Raw genomic sequence first — 21,745 nt, 5'->3', positions numbered from 1 at the left:
AACACATCCTGTATTATTACAGGAATCATCATCCAAAGTATGAAATCGATAGGAAAATTATAACACTACTAAATTAGCAAAAAAAGCTAACTGTGACGTACGGACGTACGAACGCACACGCTCTAATTATAAAAAGCTTTGCATTAAAAAAAGGACAATTAAAAAGTTTCCCTGTAGAGCAAACCTCTATTGATAAAGAGATTACTGAGTTTTATTTTGCTTCTGACAACCGACAGTCTTACAGACGAACAGTCTATTACTATAATTTTGGATATTCCTTTACTATATTGTGATTGGAAAAAAAACAAGACTTGATGCAATTCTGAAATATGTATTAATGATTGCGGACAAAATATTATGTTTTTGTATTCCAACTTGGTTTATTGATAATAACTCCTAATACATAGATTTTTATGTTTTCATTGTGTAAAATTTTCTGTTTTTTGGTTAAAAATATAAAAATTAGATCTTCTACATATTTTTGATTGGCTCTCTAATAACATAATTTTTTTTGCGATTTTGTATCCGCATATGTATACCAAAAACATCATCTAACATTACGGTTGTCTTTTTCCTGGGCCGAAAATTAATATTATCACAATATCTTAATTTTTCATATTTCAATTTACCTCCCGTGATCTTAAACTTTAATTTGACAAAATCTTATTCTAACGATTATTAAATGACATCTGAGTTCATCTTATTTTTTTTTATATCAATTGTACACGTCCGCGGAAAAGGGATAAGACCATACATGATAAACTGCAGCACATTGTACAATGTTTATTGTTTGCCCCCTAATTTACCTTGAAAATCTAATACAGTACATACCAGTATAATTTACAATACAATCTCTCCTCCCTCTGTATAAAATAATCTGCTAAATAGGCTTAATTGCTTACATTATATGTTATATATTTTGACACAGACAAAGTTAATTATTGAGATGTAACGATTATAACAATTAGAATTTACGTCACTTACCTAAACGTTGTTATTGATGAATTGTTGTGAACAGAATTTCTAAAAAATATTTTGATAATGGCAAAAACTATATTTTAAAATATATTATTAACACAGCAACCAAATGTCATCAACAACGTCGATAATATGTCAGCCCATGTCACCTTAATTTACGCCTTATAGTCATTCAGGGAAGTCCAAGCTTTTTTTTGTTAAGGGCGTAATCTAAAGTATTTTGTAAAGCAAAGGTTTTCAAAGTTTAATGGACCCACCTTTGGACATATATGAAGTCAATGTAAACCTTTTTTAGGTTTGTAAAAAGGATCAAATCCCAATATACTGAAATATGCATTGATAAAAGTATAATGTTATTTATTTCTACGCTATTTAAGAACTTGTATCCTTGTTGTCTTTTATAATTAGATTATCCTATCTTTAAAATCGCTTTTAATCTAAGGATATTAAAGAATTTTCTATCGTCTAGACGCTAATGGTCACTAAAAAGTTGAAAGGGTTAATGAAATGAAAACATTTTACAATACAAATTAAGTTTTAAATAGTGCTTTTACATAATAGCTAAAGGGTTAGCTATTTAAAAAAGCTAAATATATACTATTATAAAAACACAGGGTAGGAAAGGACAATTGAGAATGAATCAATATTCTTCACAGATATAGTTCAATTTACCCAAAATAATTTTGTCAACATATTTTGTGGAACACCTTTATTAGACCTAACATTATTTTCACTCCATTACCTCAGCATTTTTGTAACATTTTTGTAACAGGTCACTAGAGCTCGATCTTTAAATCATTTTAATGGTGGTTTAGATCGGGGTGCGCGGAATTTCAGCCAATCACAGCGTGGCATTTTTAATATCACTAAATGATTAAAAGATCGAGCTTAGGAGAAAAAAATCCAAACTGTAAAATTAAACATATCATAGATAAAAAAGTTTTAGAATGTCCATTTTTAATGTACGTGTAGTAAGTATTATGTCCAGTATGGCTTCGAATCCGATTAATATTCGCTGGATTAGAACCGGTTCTCAGAAATACTGAAAATTATGTATAGCGTCGCATTAAAGATAATCTTCGACGAATAATAAAGTAAATCAATACAAGTTTTATTCCGGCCTTCAAAACTTGATTTAATCTTAAAATTTTTAATTTTAATATTCGCGGAAAGCTTCCATAATAAGCTTTGTTAAGTTATACTTTTATTACCATCAATTTTGCAGTATAAATTATGCAATAAATATGCACAAAAAATATGAAAAATGAAACGGCACAATTCAATTCCATAATTACTGTTTTTAATTCTAAAAATTCAACGATTAATAACTTTATTTCCTTATTTTGTACGGGATATAATTTCATATTTTCAAACTCTGATTTAATACATTTAAATTTCAATGAATTACCGTTAGAATTGTTTTTGAAGATTTTTTTGAATTTTGCATTAAAAATACGGAACTAGTGATTTGAATAATAAAATTTTGAATCCTTTTTTAAGCACAGTAAAGTATTGTACAGAGAAAAGGTAATTTTTGGCAAAAATTGTATTTCAGGATTTAAGCCAAACCCAAGGAAAAAAAGGTCAATGGTAATAGTTATTTCTTTCATCGTATTATAAACGGCTTTCCGCGGATATAGAATGTACAATCATAAGATTAAAACCATTTTTTTAGCCACGATATGCCGAAGGCACCGACTAAAAAAGCTGGTTTTATTCTTATGATTGTACATTTTTATATTCGTAGAAAGCTGAATATAATACGATGCTAGACATAGTTTTTTTTGTATGGATGAGAACCGGTTCCTATCCACCGCATTCGAATGAATACGAGAAATAAATTTATATACTTCTATAGTAGATTAAAGTATTGGTTGAAAATACTAGACACCACTAGTGTTAAACCAACCAATTGAAATTGAATAAAAGTGACCAAAGTTTTAGAGCCAACCTTACTTCCTTATAAAACTTTGGGTACCTGTTCCCCCTATCTCCCTTTACATTTTACAACAAAAATGAAATGTGAGGATACTAATACCCCTCTCTTTTTTGGGTGGAGGGAGAGGAATTAACATATCAAAAAATCTGGTTCGATTGAATGAATATTAGGGCGGGTTCACATCGGAATTAGACAAAGAGGGGATATGCAACAGATAAAATTAACCTTAAAAACATTTCTGACCGAAAAAGAATTTTAAAAAATTGAGTTTTAGAACGCGACCACTAAAAAATATATTTCATTACTTATTAATATGCAAAGACGACATTCATTTTTTTTAAAATCAGAACTATGGCTTCATGGTGCTCCCTGGAAAGGCCTTGAGGAGCTGAATCAGGAACTGTTGTCCGTTTCAAAATATCTCGTTCCTATGCTTATAAATCACTAAAAAACCACAGTTTTTAAAGGTTTATTGAGAATTGCCTAATTTGTAGAGGTTTTTTAGATTTTCTCTGTTTAGAAACGAGATTTTTTCCTGATTCTACTCCTCAATGTCTTTCCTGGGAGCACCATGAAGCCATAGTTCTGATTCAAAAAAAAATTTACTCCCATTTACATATAGCTATACGATTGAATGTCTGGTCGTCAGCGGTTTTAAGACTTAGGATAAATTTTAAATCATCTAGAGGTGTATTATACTCATACAAATCATTTGCAGATCCCCGCTTTGGCCTCAGAAAAAAATGTCCAAAATCGACCCACCCTAATGAATATCCTTTAGTAGCGAAGCTAATCTATAATCCACTATGTCTGTCCGTCAGTCAGTCCACTATTTTTACCGTTACAGGGTAAATGTGATTTTTTGAGCTGCCACTGAAGATAGACAGCTAAAACTTTTCAGTGAAGATTCATATATGCGCACAAAGTCAACACATTGTTGTGTATGTCTATCTGTCGGTCATGCTTTATAAGATTTTGTGATTTTCTTTGAGTTTTACATTTTTTTTCTTTTTCTTTTATGTTCTCACTTTGTTCGTTTGTTCATTCCATTATGTTTAGCTTCTCAACTTATGGATGTTGTCAACGTTGTTTTATATTTTTATAAACAAACAATGCCCATTTTTGGAACTAATATAAAAGGGAGGCAACTTAATAAAGATTAGCACTCAAAACAGGGAAGGGTTAATAGAAGATGAATCTATCCTTCCACTTAATATTATCCCCATTAATTCCCGCATGTCCGTAAGTCTCTACATTAGTCATTAAAAAATTAAATACATCTTCTTTGTTAAGCTTCAACTGTATAAAATTAATGAAAATTACATACTTTGTGATTTGTTGACATTGAAATACAAAATTTAAAATCTAATTAATCAATACTGTTAAATAGCTAAATTGTCTTTTTTATGATTAACTTGTGGAGATTGTTATCATATTTTACTGATATCATAAATTTGTGTCATTATTGCCTGTCGTCATTGTTATGCGTTTGTCCTCTGTGATGAACATGTGCTGAGAAACTATTGTGCTGGCTCTCCTCCCTTTCATCAGAGTTGTCCTTGTTGTTCAGGTTTCCTCCTCCTTTGAACTTGTTCTTTCCTTGTTTGGCTTGCTTAGCAAGGATGTTAGATTTTACTCTGAGGTTGGCAACAATTTTTAAAAAGATTCCAGGGCAGGTTTCAAGCTATTTGGTGGTAGATTTGACAAAAGACGATAAATCTACATCCCCAATAGTGTTAAATACAATTTACACTTTTGTAGATTGAAACTGAACTCAATGAACCAACCAATCAAAGTTAATAAAAGTACCCAAACTTTTTGGGTACTATTATAATTTATAGTCCAATGCCCCCCCCCCCCCCACCTCTTTGATTTAAAAAAAGGAAAACTAAATGCTAGGTAGGTCATTTTAGAACTAAGGGGCGACGCCACTACATGAATATATAAAAAAAAAACCGGCAAAAATGTGTGTTTAATAGAGCAGTTAAATATTAATTAAGCCAGGTATTGGGCATAATTAATCAAGAATGGCTAATTATCATCCCAAAACTGTAACAAATGAGTATTTAGAAACAAGAGAGATAAAATCCATAAAATAAACACATATTTAAAGTAAAAATCAGAATTTTTACGTTTTAGAAAGGTAATACTTTAATTGATACTGTAAGTTTACTCCCGGATTTAAAAGAATAAGTCAACGATAATCAAAATTACCCCTATTGTAGATTACAATTATTGGTTAAAACGCTTGAACATTCAACTTGAGAGCCCACCAATCAAAATTCAATAAAAGTTCCCAAAGATAACGAACAACAAAACGTTATTATAAAACTTTGGGGACTAGTTTAATAAACAGCTCAATGTCCCCTTTCCTCCCAGAAGTTTGCTTCTGTTCTTAAGCCTACTGCAATACATACAAATCATTACTATAGAGTATATTCACTCTAAACAAACAACCTCCCCATATATGCGATACACCCACTAAAATTGGGCGTCTTGACAAAACATCCTACTACTTAAATTTGCTTAAATAAAATCACACACACAAAAACTAATTTTCGCTTTTTTTCTATTAATTAAAATTACAGCACTCTTTAAATAGTGTAGTATTTTTGAAGTTCGATTCCTAGCTACTACATATGCTAAACAAAATATTTAGCGATTTTATGGCAATACCTACTAAAAAGATTGATGTTAAGTTACAAATTGCATAATTTGTTCTATCTTCTCATGTATGATACATATTTGAATCAGAGAGGGAAGGAAAATTACAAAATACCATAAAGTAGTAAGTTTTTTGTCCGAAGTTAAAGATCTCGGAAACTGCTAGTCCGAATTGATTGTACTTTCCAAGAAAACTTTATAAATGTCTATTGTGGGGTTTAGGCTATTTTCCTGATTTCTTTCGCCTTCCCCTATAAGCTAGGGGTGAAGCAACTAGTATTAAAATAATGTAAAGACAATAAGAAACAATCGTTTTCTTCTAAGAACGATGTCTTTCTATTCCACGTTAAATTCACTCAATGTTATAATTCAGCTTTACTAGTTGCTTCCGCCCTAATATGGGGAGGACAGGGATGTCAAGAAAATATTCTAACACCACCCTAAGACATTTATAAAGCTTCCCTGGATAGAACAACCATTGGAACCTGCAATTTCCGAGATCTTACGCTTCAGACAAAAAATCCTAATACCTCATTTTATAAGATTAAGACGTTAAACTACGAAAAACGACTTTATGGCCAAGTTGAAATGTGATATTGAGGCATTTATTGACATTATTTTTTTATATGTCAACCAAGCAAATAGTAAAAGGGTTTCCAATAGTTACTTAGAAATGCTTAAAAATCAATATTGTTCAAATCTATCTAGAAGTAATAGTTTTTTAATAGATACTCTTTCCATATAGATAGCCTTTTTAAGTTTCGCCGTTATAAAGGATATTAATAAAAATCAAGAAAACTATACATAAAAGTATGAAAATAACATCATAAGATTCTAAACGCATTGATTTTGGGGTTTTGGAATCTTTGTGGACATACAAAATTCAAATATTCATCCTTGTTTTTAAAATATTATATTATGAAGTAGTGTGAGTGTATGTGTGTCTCAAAAGATCTCGTAAACTGCAAAATCAGTGGACTTTAAATTGGTATATAACTATAGATGAAAAACAAAACTACCCGCTAACAAACTAAATCAAAATTCTACAGAAGTATCCAAAGTTTTTCATCGAACGTATAAGATAACTAAGTTATAAAACATTGGGTACCAGTAGTATTATTTATAGCCCAAACTAAGGAAATTGGAACTAATATAAATTGACACCTGTTAGTAAGTTATCCTTGTGGATATATATATATGTGGGCGTTAGGAGGATCATTATTACTTTACCTATACTATATATTTATGTATTAAAGATAATTAGATATATTAGCAAAAGTATCTGTCTATGTGTTGCTTTATATCTCTAAAACGGATGGTATTTTTAGTCTGAACTTTACAGGAAAATGGCTAAAAACCACCCGATGACATTTATCAAACTTTTCTGAAAAGTAAAATCCATTCGGATCAGCAAATTATAATTTTCCTATCATTATATTAAAATGTTCAAATATAATATGGGTATAATACAAAAGCAGAAGATACTATTCGCATAACACACACACTTACACACACACATACATAAACAAACATAAAGTATAAAGGGATTATTTAAATTTAAAATAAAAGACTATTTAAGATAATTGATAAATGAAGTGAAGATGTAAATTTAGAAACTTAATAAGATTATCACATTATATAAAGTAGTAAGGTTTTTTGTTTGTTCGTTAAGATCCAAGTAATCACTGAAAAATTAAGTTTTTTATTCTAGAGAAGCTTTATATAGATCCAAAACGACTTTTTTATTTTCAAATTTTAGTCTTGTAATGGTTTTCTTATATTATTGCTTAAATAATTTTCTAATTCTCCACCCCTTACCACCCTGAAAAGCACAGATATAGCAAACCATTAACCTTTGCAGCGCTCTAAAAGCATTCACCCACAAAGTGTTGCAACGTTTCAGCAAAAAAATGCATAGCAATTGTTAGGTTTAAATTAGAAAGAAGTCAATTTATTGCTGTTTTTGTTGTGATATATATATCTCTAAACTGGAAAGCTTCTTGTTGGTCCTTGGATAGTTTTTTAGCTATTTTTATTTGTCTAAATTTTTGTCTGTTTGTCTGTAAGAACACATACACACGATGAGCGGAGATGAAAGAAGAGTATTAACTGTAAATAGGATGTGCTGAGGCTTTAATAGAAAAATTTAGATACATTAAAACCTTAAAACTTACATTTTGATTAATAATAATTGTTTTATTTGTTTTTAAAATAAGTTTCTTGCTATTATAGGGTTTATCATAAGAGAAATGAAATGCTTACATAAAATAAAAACAAACTTACAGATAGACTTGTCCTGTTTATAACGAGGTTCACTATTAAATAATAGATACTACACGCCAGGCTACAATTGAATCAAGACAAAAGTAAGTGCCGAGCTCTATGACCTATGTATGGTGAAATTAGACATAAAACCATGATGATTCCAGGTAAAACCAAAATATTTCAGCGGGATCTTTATGAGAAAATTAGATTTCAAAATTTCAAGTTCAATTTTCACCCCCAAGGAGTTGCCGCATAATCATGACAAGAAAAACAAAGATTATTTATTTAAAATTTTGAACAACTTTGCTTTAATGAAGTCTTTCATAAAACCTCTCTATATATGATTTATTTAAGGCTGAATTTCCGTGACCTTAGCAAAGCAACGGATAAAAATGGCAGTTAATTAACTCTCTTCAGGAGTGGTTTTTGAAAAACTTTATAAAAGCAAAGTTGTTCAAAATTTTAAATAAATAATCTTTGCTTTTCTTGTCATGATTATGCGGCAACTCCTAGGGGGTGAAAATTGAACTTGAAATTTTTAAATCTAATTTTCTCAAAAAGATCCCGCTGAAATATTTTGGTTTTACCTGGAATCATCATGGTTTTATGTCTAATTTCACCATACATAGGTCCCAGAGCTCGGCACTTACTTTTGTCTTGATTCAATTGTAGCTTAGCGTGACTAATAATGACATAGATATTAAAAACCCATTTCACCTATATTCAATATTCTAAGTGAAAAATCTACTAGGAAATTTATATACCCTAAGAAAAAATGTATTATCTAAAGGGTTGAATCAAATTTTATCCCTAAATAAATAAAGTTCATAATCAAACTAAATAATAGATTATTAACTGATATTATGCATTTCTTCAAGTAAACCTATCATAAATAATTTTTTAAAAGTTTAACACATGAAAACTGTATTCCAAATTTTTAGCCAAAAAAGCTTCCACAAAGTAATTTTTATAGAGCAAATCCACTCTATAATTATAAGTTTAAAAATTGTTGATTCCTTGGTTTTCGTCCATCTGGCTTCACTGCGGGTTCCTCGTAATCGTAATCACTCTGAAAATAAAAGGTTTCGTTAAAAAATCTATTAAGTTATTTTATTGATTATTCCATCAAATTTTTTGTTCTCAAATGCTTAAAATTAAGCATTATTGTACTATTTTGAAACTTACATTAAGATTTTAATAGAACTATGAAATAAGTACAAATAAAAATCTCCATAGGTAGCGGAGCACAAAAAAACAATGATTGAAATGGAGATAAATCAATTTAGAGTAGTTTCCAATTTTGTTGCGGACTGACGGACAGACCGACAAAGTGAATTATAGAGTATATACATTGCTAGTGTTAGATTTATTACTTCTAGATAAACAAAACAACTATGTGTTGTGTTTAAGCTATTGCGAAGTTTTTCAAATAAGGAGTTTCGCCAATGAAGTCAATATTTCAAAATGACAGCATCAAACTTTCGGACAAGCAAACAATAACAATTAGCGCTTTTAATATTGTAGAAAGTTAACTTCAGTATGGCTTCAAACCGGTTAATATCCGCAGGTTCTCAGCCTTACTGGAAAATCATTGATAGCAACGATTTACAGATAATTTTCCACGAATAATAAAATAAAAATCAACAAATTTACCAGTTTTATTAGCCTGAGACCTCAGCCCATCAGGACCAACAAAATTGGTTTCAATTTTATAATTTTTTATCTTAATATCCGCGGAAAGCTGTTCATAATACAATACGAAAAATGACAATTGATAGTGGGACGTGTTTAAAAATTATAATTATAATTATAGAAAACTGCAGCGCTTTCTATATTGTATTTAATTTTATAGGAATCATCATAGATATTTATATTTTTGCGAAAGTGTTTGCTGGATTATTTGGGTACTATTTGAAATATTGGTTGTGATTATGTAGTCTATAGGAAGCACATCAGCAAAATTATACTCATTTCATACCATAGACAGGCAGACAGGAGATAAGACAATGGCCCATAATTTGATGTACATTCCCATTGATGATATACAAATTTACCTCTTCTGTAGACTTAAATTTGTGGTTGAAAAGTTTGGACACGCAACCCAAAGTTGTTAAGCCAACAAAGTAACGTTTGATAAAACGTTGGGGATTAGTGTAATAAACAGCCCAATGTCCCCTCCCTCCCTGGATTTCATACCATACAGGGAAACAGAGGTTACGTAAATGGAAAATAAATAGTAAGGAAACTATAAGACAATTGACGATAAATTGTTGTGCACCCCCATTTACATAAAACAAAATTACCCAATCTGTAGATATTTCAATATTTTACGTTATATAACACAACTTACTTAAAATGATTAAATACAACCCAAAAGTCACTTTTTAATGTTAAAGTTAAAATGAAAAAGTTATAAAAATGCAATTTTTGGGAATCAATGTGAATGTTAATGAAAGCAATACTAGGGATGGCATTTTTTACTTGTTGAATAACGCCAAAAAATGCAAATCCGCCAAAACAAAACAAAAACTTAAATGCAAAAAATAGTTGTCATTAACTCTTTTAAATGCTTTGGTTGTTTTTTGCTTGAATAAAGGAATGGGAATATTATAAAAGTAAGTTTTTATATGAAACAATTCTTTCCAAACATACTAATAGTATTAAAACATATGCACGTTAGAGTAAAAACATTGCTGTCAATATATTAAATTTTCATTTTAAAAGTATAGCTCTTTATTGTGCCTATAAAAAATGACGTCATACTATAAATATGACCCATACAAAGTCTAAATTACCAATTGCAGACCAATATACATTTTAATTGACCAGTGATAGGCACTATAAAAAGCTTCTTTAAAATGGTGATTCCTATGATGACTAAGGTCGATGTAGATATTTTTGATAATTATTTATTATTCTCGCAATGGCCTATTCCTGTATTCGCCTGACTATTAATGCATCTTGAACATATTGTAAAAATGTTTAAAAGTTTATGTTTGTCATGATCCACTATTATCAGGTATGCAGGGATTTGTAAATCCAGCATAAAAATTAATATATTCCCAAAATGCTTTTAAATTTGCTAAAAATCAAAGGCGGTTTACCTCAAAATACTTTTTGAACTCGGAACCCCACCCCTTATTTTCAAAAATAAATTAAAATAAGGGGGTAGTCATTAGATTTATATTGCTTTAGGTCAGTTTATGTTAAATTATATTGGTTACTTGGAGTTTTGTGTCAAGAGAGAAGGTGGAATAACAATAGCATATAACAAGGATAGGCAAATCAAGAAAAGTTGAGTAATTGATACTTCAAATAGTCAGACATATTACAAAACAGATTATTCCTGACTATTATATTTTTGTTGTCATTCTATTTCCTTATTTAATTCTCTTGTTAACAATAAAATTTTAAAACAAGATCACAAGCTAGGAACCCAAGGATTTAAAAATGCCCAGTTAGGTTTTTATTTCAAGTTAATATTTTGTGTAAACCTAAATATCCCTTTCCTTCGTTAATACATTTATTTCTTTGGCTCTTTCCCTCAAAGTGCTTGTTAAACACTGAAAACCCCTTAACATATTTTTTTATAAATGAAAAAAAGAGGAGGTATAGAATATTTTTTCCTATGTCTAAACCCCTAAAGTATTAAGTAAACAAACGTAAAAACTACCCCAAGCCATTTATTTAGTTTCTATGAAAAGGAGGAGGGATCAGTACTTAACAGAAACTTTGAGGGAACTGTCTTTTCTTTCATCTATTCAGGAATGTTAATAAATGCCATTAATGTGTCTATTTATTTCTTACCTCAAACTGTTCTTCTTCAATATTATTATCATTATCTTGATCATTAAAATCAATGGAACGGCCATGTGCTTGTCTATTAACTGGAGGCTCTGTATCTTCTGATGGAGTCTTCTTACCAAATCTTCTTCCATTTCTAAAAAGAAAAAAAAACATTTGTAAAATTTATATTCCAATTTTATTTTCAGGCCCCATCGTCTGCTATTCTGACTGTATTTCGAGAGTATGAGTGTATTACTGCCTGTCGCTCGCTATAACTGACTGTATGTATAACATTTTACCTATCTAAATGTCTGCATAAATGACTGTCTGTTTTTGTAACTGTATCTCTGTGCGACGTTCTTTTTATTTGGCTGTCTGTCTATGTAATTGTCTGCCTATATGTCGGTGTTTCTAGCTGTTTGACTATTTAATTGTCTGTCTTTTATGACAGCCTGTCTATCCGTATCTCTGTCTATCAAGCTCTTTGTCTATCTGAATAAATGTCTGTCTTACTTTTTATCTATCTGTCTATTTGTCTGCATGTCTATCTAACTTTTTTCCTAACTGACTGTCTGTCTATCGGACTATTTGTCTAACTGACTGTTTTTTACTTTCTATTACTGTCTTTCTGATTATTTATCAATCTAACTGTCTATCTATCTAAATGTCTGTCTATCTAACTGACTATCTATTTATCTGACTGTTTGTCAATTTTACTGACAGTAATTCTGACTTTTTGGTCTGTCAAACTGACTGACTATGTGTCTGTATCTTAATCATTTTATGAATCTAAATGTTTTCATGTAATTATTTATCCTTACCTTAGATTGGACTTGACTCTGGGAGCTCTGCCGTCAGGAATAATTTTCAAAATTGGTTTTTCTTCTTTCTCCTCTTTTACTAAAAATACATTAACTTTAACAACAGATTTACATTAAATTCTACTTAAGATTCAATTGCAATAAAGTTCTTTTTTTTTCAATCAAATGCAACTGTAATTAAAAAAATTTACAGTTCAATCATATATACAGCCAAACCCAAAATAACATTCAATGCATAATGTATATGTACATTAGAGCCGTTCAGAATAAAAAATTTTGAAATTTTTTGGAGATTAAAATGATTTTTTACAGGCCAAAAAAAACCTTTCATGTAGACTCCAAATCTATAATTTAGGGAACTCCTTTCTAGAGGTATTAAAGAAATTTAAGAAATAACTATTTAGTAATAGTTATTTATCATATTTTCGTAATATTGTGAATGCTAGAAAGGATATTAAAATTATTTCAACAATTTTGGTCATGTGATCAAAATTTGAATTTTCCTTCTACTATTGCCCCCTCTGGGGGCGAAGTAGGTGGAAATTTAAATTTTTGTCACTTGACCTTAATATTGGTGAAATAATTTTGAATGACCTTTCTTGTATAAGCAATATTAATAAAATATGATACTTGGTTTTGTCTCATTCTCTATCTTTTTCTTAAATTCAAAAAAGTCTATCAAAAAATTTACATCATCTAAGGGTGAACAATAAATATCTCTGTCTATTTTTCTCTATATTTCTTCCCCCTCCCCCCTCCCTCACTTTTCTGTCTATTTCCTTCTCTCTCTCCTCCTCTTTTGTACGTTCATTTATACAATAGAGATAACCTAGAGACAGCACAAGGGAATTTTGTTTACATTATGTATCAGCTATAAATTGTTGAATATCTTAGGTTAAAGCTTTCCTTGGGTGAAATATTTGAAGAAAATATTTCTTCCATCATATAATGTGAAGCGTATGACACAACATATAATAAGTTAGTTACAAATAATTTAATTCCTTATAATAAAGTTATCTTTCTAAAAATTATATCATTGCAAAATTTAGTTGCAAATAATGTTGCCTATAGGGCTGTATTTCATACACAACAAAAAGTGAACAAAGGTTTCTTTTTAAGAAAAAAATGGGGTCAGATTGACCATCTATGTCTAATGTTTATACCCACATCAAATATTAAATTATAACAATGTACAGTAGAGTGGATCAATTTTGGACATTGAATTTGTAATCAACATCTACAGTTTAAACGTCATATAAGAAACCTAAATATAAAAAATTGATTTTGTCCTTGAGGGGAAATGGGGGGAAGGTGTTTCCATGCATTAAAAATTTTAGAAGTTTATTCTGGAGGTGCAACTTTTTTTCTTTCAAAGTATTGCTTTATGCATCTTTTTGAATTTGTCTTGTTGATTAATATAAGAATATCAAATTGGTTTTAAAAAATATTCATCCAAGCATGAAAAATCTTAAATTAAATGTAAAATCTCTTGGTTTTTAAATTTAATTATGGATTTTTCTTGCTAGGATCAATAGTTTTAAAAACAGATTTTTTATTCTTATTCTACTCTTCAAGACAAAATATTTTCTTTTCATTTTTTGGTCTCTTATATGATGTTCAGACAGAAAGTGTATGTAGCACATTTAAAATTAGAAAATCATTGAAAATCAAGCCACTCTAATGTACAGCATTTATTTCTTCAATTCCACAGTACAAAATTATTCCTGTATTTAAATTTAACTTATCATAAAGGAAAAAATATTCTTGTATTTAAAATTAAAAGTCATGTTGGAATTTTTTTTACAATTTTAAAATTTTTTGATAATGTACAGCAAATTATTTCCTTTTTATCTCATGTTTTGAAATTTATAAGATAGTTAGAATAAATTACAGAAATAATGAAAGATTTAAAGAAGAGAGCGTCAGGGGGGGGGTCGAGGGGGGTTTCCCCCCTCAGGAGAGGGGGGGTTGAGGGGGGTCTCCCCCCTCAGAAAAAGCTTGGGCTTAAATCTTCAACAAATAAAGAAAACAAAATTATTTTAAAAATTTCTTTTTTATGTTAAATACTATCATTTTTGTGACACTTGATTTTGAATGACAAAAAATGTTGAAATAAATATTACCCACTGTATGAAATGTTAAATTAGAAATCAATAATGATGTTGGAAAATTTATTCTCATTTTATACTCTGAAAAAAGGAATTGACAAAAAATAATAATTTTTATTCCAAACTTTTAAAACAGCATGCCTATTTCTTATTGGTTGACACTCGAATTAAAATAAAATAATAAATATTATTTCAAGACCAGAAATAAATTTGAATTAAATAATTTTCTTTCCCCTATATTTTTTATTCCAAAATGCCAAGAATTAATTTTGAAATAAAATAATTTTCTTTCCAATATTTTTATTCCTTTTTCTTATTGGACGTCATTTTGTGTCCAATGAGAGACTAGTGTTTAAATATTTTAAAGCTTATTACAGCATTTATTTTGAATATGATAATAGCAACATTCTCACATTAAATGTGATAAAAAAGTTACAAAAATGGACAGGTCTATTCATTGAAGAAGATTGCAAAACAGCTTTGATGTAATGTTGATATTCAATTAGAAAGGCCAAGAAACAAATTTTAGTAGCTAAATCTGTGCCAAAATTGTATGTGTAAATAGTATTCATGCAATTCAAATATAAAAACTTATTCAACAAGGATGAACATAAATGAATTAAGCCAAGCTTTAAAACTGCACATTGAAATGTACAATGAAATAGAGGTTCAGATTAGTATATATGTTTGAAATTTTAATGATTATTGAAGAACAATTCTTCTTCTTCTATTTTTTTATATTAAATACCACACGAACTGAAAAATGTAAAAACAAGAGATATTGTATATAAAAAGAACAGAGGAAAAGTTACACGCAAAAAAAGACTTTAATAGTTTGTAATATTGTTACAGCTGATAAAACAAAAACAAATTGATACAATAGAATAAATAACAATTAATGGAATAAACTACTCAAAGCCGAAATATTTGCTTCAAAATTGGAAATACACTTGTCTTTAGCAATATTGCAATAACATGGCAAAAAATTGTGGAGGGTGCAATTTATTCATTTCCAACTGTGCTAAAATGTTATGCTGAAAACAGTTTGCCAGGGATAAAGGAAAGGGTAATACAAGTTTTCTTTGTATTTTTGATATCTGCATTTTGTATAACAAGTGATCCCACCCATTCCATCTAGGGGCCTTGTATTCAAAGGGGTAGTGAGGGAACAGAAAAACAGCCTAAAACCACCAAAAGACCTAAACCTAAAAAAGAACTAGTATAAAACCTAAAACCATCCTGGGACCTTTATAAACCCTCCCTTTAATAAAGAACTCATTCGGTTCAATAGTTATTGAAATATTTAGTTTCAGATAAATAAGGAGTACTAATGTATATTATACATAACATTTAGATTAACACTTGAAATTCAATGTGAAATTTATGGGGAAAACCTTTAACCCATCCTTTATCCCTGGTTAGAAAATGATTGATTGTATAGATGGAAATCTTTAGTATTGAGAAGTTGTAATCTTCGTAGCTTAAGAGATCTTCATCTTGCACCACACTGCTGTGTCAGGCGACTGACAAAACAGCGCATTTTCTATTTGTATGTGTCACGGGTGAATTTGTCAAAACTGTGTCATATCAAAGATATTAAAGATAGTTAGAATTAAGATTGAAAATGGGAGTAAAGCAATATATTTTAATTTGGACAGCTAGACCTTCAAACAAAGGTCTTAACGGTATAAGATATAACAATGAAATTAAAGAAATTTGGATAATCCCAATATCTAAGAGAAACTTTATTATATTTTGATTTTAAAAGTTGTTTGAAACATTGTATGTACATCTAAAATCAGATGCTTTACATCTTTGAGATTGGGTATAGCTAATCAAAAAAAATCTGAATACTTTTTTTTCAAATCATGATTGAAATAATATTTTTCGTCACATTTTTAACAATATGTTGAGTTTTTCTTAACATATAGCTGCCAATCATATTGTGCAATTTGTACGTTCCGCTAGTAGTCATGTAAATACTTTTTCTATATAAGTTTTTCTGATTTTCAATCATGAAAAGATCGTTTTTGCTGTGATAAACCCACCACTACCCCTCTCTGTAGTATACTGATTTGAAAATCATGTATGCTCTTAATTTTACCATCTTTCTCTCTCACTCTCTCCTTTTTCTCTCTCCTTACCTTTTTCTAATCTTTTTCCTCTTTATCCCCTTTGTTCTTTTCAAAACCCAATTTATCATTTTCCAATCATAGGTGTTATTATTATGACTTTAAAAGTTTAAGGTGGTAAACAAGGATGACAAAATCAATAAATAGAAAAAAGCTATATAATAATATATTAAAAACAAAAGAAAACAAGTAAAAAATAAGATTATTGGCTTTCAAGGTTTTACTTTTAAAACAATAAACTGTTATTCAGGATTAAATCTTTATTAAGAACAATGCAGTTCCTCTAAAGTCTATACTTACACAGTTTATGTGCCTCTGCCTATTAATTTATTTGTTAATAGTTTCTTTGGTAAACTTAAGATTTTAATTATGATCGTTCAATCATCTTTAAATATCAATGCAACAACTACATATGTATTTAATTTGTAAATTTGGAAACTTAGATTTTGAAATCAAGGGAATGAAAAAATGACAAATTTCTCGATATCTAATTAAAATAGTTTTTTTTATTTATAAAGGGATCACTCATTTATTTATTGGAAGAGGAATTTTTTTAACAAATGAGTTTCAAAATAAAATACTAACATACATGAAGAAATTATTCAATGCTATTTTTACATATACCTTTTCCTCTGTTTTAGAGATATTATCTTAATTCATTTGAATATTAATAATAGCGATCCATCATATTTTTGAATTACTTTAGATAATATTGAGATTTTGAATTTTTCTTTTATCATTATATTTAACATCTTGAATTTTAAAATATCAAAATATGCGAACTGTACCTAACTGTTATAGGAATCATCATGCTAAGTAACATGCCAAAATAAATGATGAGTGCTATCCGTTCTGGACGGAAAGACATACCTTTATGTTGAAAAGCCTCGGTTTAACAAGTAAAAATCTTACCTTCAATAATTTCATTTTCTTCGATATTTGGAATATCAAAAACATTCTATTAAAAAAGACACAGATAATATTGTATTTTCTATAATTAGATGTGAAGCTATTCTAAAATAAGAATTTGTCAGGACGTCGGATTTTAACATTCGTTGGTTAAAAAAAACTTTTAAAGAGATAAGACAATAGACGATGAATTGATGTACATCCAAACACAATAAACAAAATAATCAGGAAGAGTCCCTTTCGTGGCAACGCACCTTAAGGGGCGATTCGTCTTATTTTTAAAATGGCTTTTTATATGTTATCTTAGGTTAGTTTAGATTACATTGGGTTAGGTGATTGCCCAACAGGGTTAGGCAATTGGCCCCGCAGGGTTAGCGCCCCGCGTAAGGGCTAGAAATATGAGAAAAGCTACTGTGAAAAATACGACGAATCGTCCCTTAAGGTGCGTTGCCACGAAAGGAACTATACCCAAATAATCCTTACATCGGCAATAATAAATAAAATTACTCCTTCTGTATACTTCTGTTTAGAAACTGCTAGTTTGAACCAACCAATCAAGATTTTATAAAAGTACCCAAATATTGAAGCCAGCGATTAAATGTACAAATTTACAGTCCAATTTCTCCCCAATCCCTGAATTTTCTGCATTAAAACAGATTGTTGGTAAATGAAATATAGTTTTCATGTTATTGCTGCTTTAGCTATGGACATAATTGTCTTTGTTTCAACAATATCAATGTGTTTATTTTCCTGTTGCTTCGCTCTGATGTTACTCTTCACTCTTGGTGACCTCCCATCCATGCTCTTCTCCGGAGGGTGACTGCACATGTCAAAACAAAATTAGATTTAGTAGACTTTTTCCCCCGAAGATTTTTGTTCAGATTTGAAAGAACTTAATTACTTCGTTGTCATTGGCCATGTGGGTAAAAAAAAGTAACAGCCATTATTTTCAAAATTATATTAGGGAATATTTTTGATTTTTTTGGTGGGAATAGAATCATTAAAACCAAAAGCATCTAAATAAATAATTCATTAATAAGTTGTACATATTCTAATACGTTGAGTTGTAACTTAGTAATGTTCACAAGGATTAATTATATAAGATCGAAAAATAACTGAAAATTCTTTTTAGTATATCAAATAGATAAATGTCAATATTTTAAAGACAAATGAAAATCTATTGTTACCTTTTATTTATGAATAGCATATTAAAAGCATAATCTTCATTTTTACGGGATAAATGTAACTCCCATATACCTCTCTCTATATCCCTGATAATTATTGGCCGAGTTTGGTAGCAAATTGGCATTTCCTTACCAAAATCATAAGGACCCACAGTTCCACTTAACCCATATTGGAGTTTTAACTTTGGTCATGGCTCCCAAAACTTTTGATGTATAATTTGTCATAGAAATTTCTAAAATTTCTAAAATGGCTAAAAAATATACTAAATATTTTGTTTCATTTTAGGCTTTTGTTTCATAAAAAGCTACAGGAAAGAAAGTAAAATAATCAAAGGTAAAATGAAATAGTTGTTTCTAGCATGGCTTCAAAACCGATTTATTTCCGCTGGATTAGAACCAGTTCTATGCAATACTGAAATATTATGTATAGATTTCTTTACAGACAATTTTTCACGAATATTAAAATAAAAATCATAGAATTAATAATAGTTTCTTTTAGCCCAGGCCTTCGACCCCTAGTGTCTAACAAAACTGGAACTATCCTTATAATTTCTCATTTTAATATCCGCGGAAAGCTAATACGATTTAATAAATAACTATTATGCATTTTAAGCTACGTTTTTTGGCAGCCCTGAAACCGTAATGCTGCCCGTTCCGCGTCCAAGCATAATTGGCCAAAATGATTTTGCCAATGAAATTGCACACACACCCACACACACACTCACACCCACACACACACATACACATATACACACACACACACACACACACACACACACACACACACACACATACACACAACACATGTGCAAAATCTGGTAATGGGTGTAATTTGCGCGGTGGAATGGGGCATTATTATTATTATTGTTATTGGCCAATCAAAATGATCGAGGCCTCCTAACTCAAGTTCTGATGCCCTTTTTTGGTATTGGTGTTGATCTTTTATTATTATGATTTTGTATGTCAGTCTATTTTAACTAATTATAGGAGAAATAAAATTTAAAACATGCTATTTTAAGACACTCAAGAAATGATTACTTTTGTCTTTATAACGATCAATTTTTAATTACATGAAAACGTTTTTTGGGGGGGAAAATCATCTATGAAAAAGCTATTTAAGTAGAAAGTTTGAATTTGTTTTTATATTTGTTGACGATTTTAATAAGTCATATATATCTTTTGAAATGTCTTTCCTTGTGTTTTAAAGCCTTGTCAAATTCTATAAATGTTGGGGGTTGGTTAATTTTCATTTATTTAATTATGCTTGTAAAATTGAAATTAAAGACCTTTAGTACAAATAATTTTCTTTCAAAAATTTACAATTATTTTCGGATTGAAAAAAGTATTAAATCAGAAATATATTTATTTTGTATCCTGTAAAAAAGTTGTGTTGTTTTTATTTCAACATATAAGTATGCAGTCAAAGTGTCATTAGACTACTACTAATAATATGTTGATATTATGTCATCTACGACCACCTATATTTAAGCTATATAGTTGATATAAACCCTAGAAATTGCATATCAATGAATGCAAACAGTTTTGACACGGAATACAAACAAAAAAGAATCTTTAGTAAGCTATAAAAATTGGAAAGAATTTTAATGAATATAATAGATTTGAAATCTGCATAAAATTTTAAGGAATTTTTATAAAATTCGTTTTTTGTATAATTCTTTATCTATAAGCGCAAATACAAATTTTGACATCTGTGATTGGTGGATTGAAAACTATCTGCGCCCTGATTGGAGAAGCTTAATTGATCATTCAACCAATTAGAGCGCAGGTAGTTTCCAATCAACCTATCCTATTGGTCAAAATTTATTAACTTAAATTGGATTTGCGCTTTTAAATAATGAATTATATAAAAAACGAATTTTATAAAAAATCTTTAAAATTTTATGCAGATTTCAAATCTATTATATTCATTAAAATTCTTTCCAATTTTTATAGCTTAATCTTTAGGGATAAGATAATAGACGATAAATTGAAATACATCTCCATTGATGATGAACAAAATAATACATCTGTAGGTTATAGTTGTTGGTTGAAAAGATTGGACAATTCTAGTTTGGAACCAAATTTCAATAGAATTGTCCAAAGGTTAAGAGCTATCGAATTATAAAACTTTGGGTACAAGCGTAACTTACAATCCAATGTGCCCTTCCTCCCTGCGCAATTTTTATTAATAGTCCTAATTTATGTTTGTATTAATTTATATGCTGTCTGTCCGCTTGTCTGTCTGTCTGTTTGGTCAACTTTAACCCCAGTTTTCACATTGTAAATTTATAATATAAGTGCCTTCCATTTATGGCCTATTGTATTCATTCAATCTAATAAGAGGATACAAAAATTCAAAATTTAACTTTACAGACAATTTTGCAATAAAAATTCCCTTTCTTTTTTTTACAATTAGTGGTTGAAACGTTTGGACACTTAACTTAATAACATAACCAGTCAAAACTCTGTAAAAGTCCCCAAAGTTGATAATCTAACGAATAAGAAAGGCAACGTTATTTTAAAACTTTGGAGAATAGTGAAATAAACAGCCAAAAGTCCACTCCTCCCTGCAAACTTGATGATATAGTCAGTTAAGAGTAAGACTTGAAGAAAAATTATTTAATTGTCTTTAAACTAATATATGTTATAATAACATTTTCTTATTTGATGGCTTAATTACTTGGAGGCTATTTGGAGACTTTATTGAATTTTGATTAATAGGTTTATAAAGTTAAGTGTCAAAATGTTTCAACCACTAATTTTAATCTACATAAGGAGTAATCATTGGGGATGTACATCAGTTTATCGGGCACTATCTTATCCCTTAAGATCCCTGCATCCTTCTAGACAAACTACATATTGAAATGCTTTGCAAGCTTATTTTGAATTTTTGCTAAAAATAAACTTGTTGCAAAAATTATGTTTTGCGCATGTCTTATAATTGGCAAACCACAATGAA

The 21,745-nt window shown here is 29.5% G+C and overlaps 1 protein-coding gene across 1 annotated transcript in view; it reads right to left on the bottom strand.

Moving 5' to 3' along the window:
* Positions 1 to 18,419, bottom strand: part of LOC145314073 (uncharacterized) — a 38,533-nt gene extending 20,114 nt beyond the window's left edge. The window contains exons 1-7 of the mRNA XM_080153820.1: positions 18,355 to 18,419; positions 17,606 to 17,653; positions 12,454 to 12,532; positions 11,654 to 11,786; positions 8,865 to 8,915; positions 4,387 to 4,556; positions 985 to 1,023 (exon numbers count right to left, since the gene is read on the bottom strand). Of these exons, the coding sequence (XP_080009946.1) occupies positions 985 to 1,023; positions 4,387 to 4,556; positions 8,865 to 8,915; positions 11,654 to 11,786; positions 12,454 to 12,532; positions 17,606 to 17,653; positions 18,355 to 18,403 (569 nt within the window). The 5' untranslated portion in view covers positions 18,404 to 18,419. The remainder of the gene's footprint in view (positions 1 to 984; positions 1,024 to 4,386; positions 4,557 to 8,864; positions 8,916 to 11,653; positions 11,787 to 12,453; positions 12,533 to 17,605; positions 17,654 to 18,354) is intronic.
* Between the last annotated feature and the right edge of the window lie 3,326 nt (positions 18,420 to 21,745).

This window comes from Acartia tonsa, chromosome 3 (genome assembly GCF_053477335.1).
Source record: "Acartia tonsa isolate MP-2025a chromosome 3, ASM5347733v1, whole genome shotgun sequence".
In the NCBI taxonomy this organism is placed as follows: Eukaryota; Metazoa; Arthropoda; class Copepoda; order Calanoida; family Acartiidae; genus Acartia; species Acartia tonsa.
The sequence above is the reverse complement of the archived record's forward strand: the minus strand, read 5'-3'. Positions and strand labels throughout refer to the sequence as shown.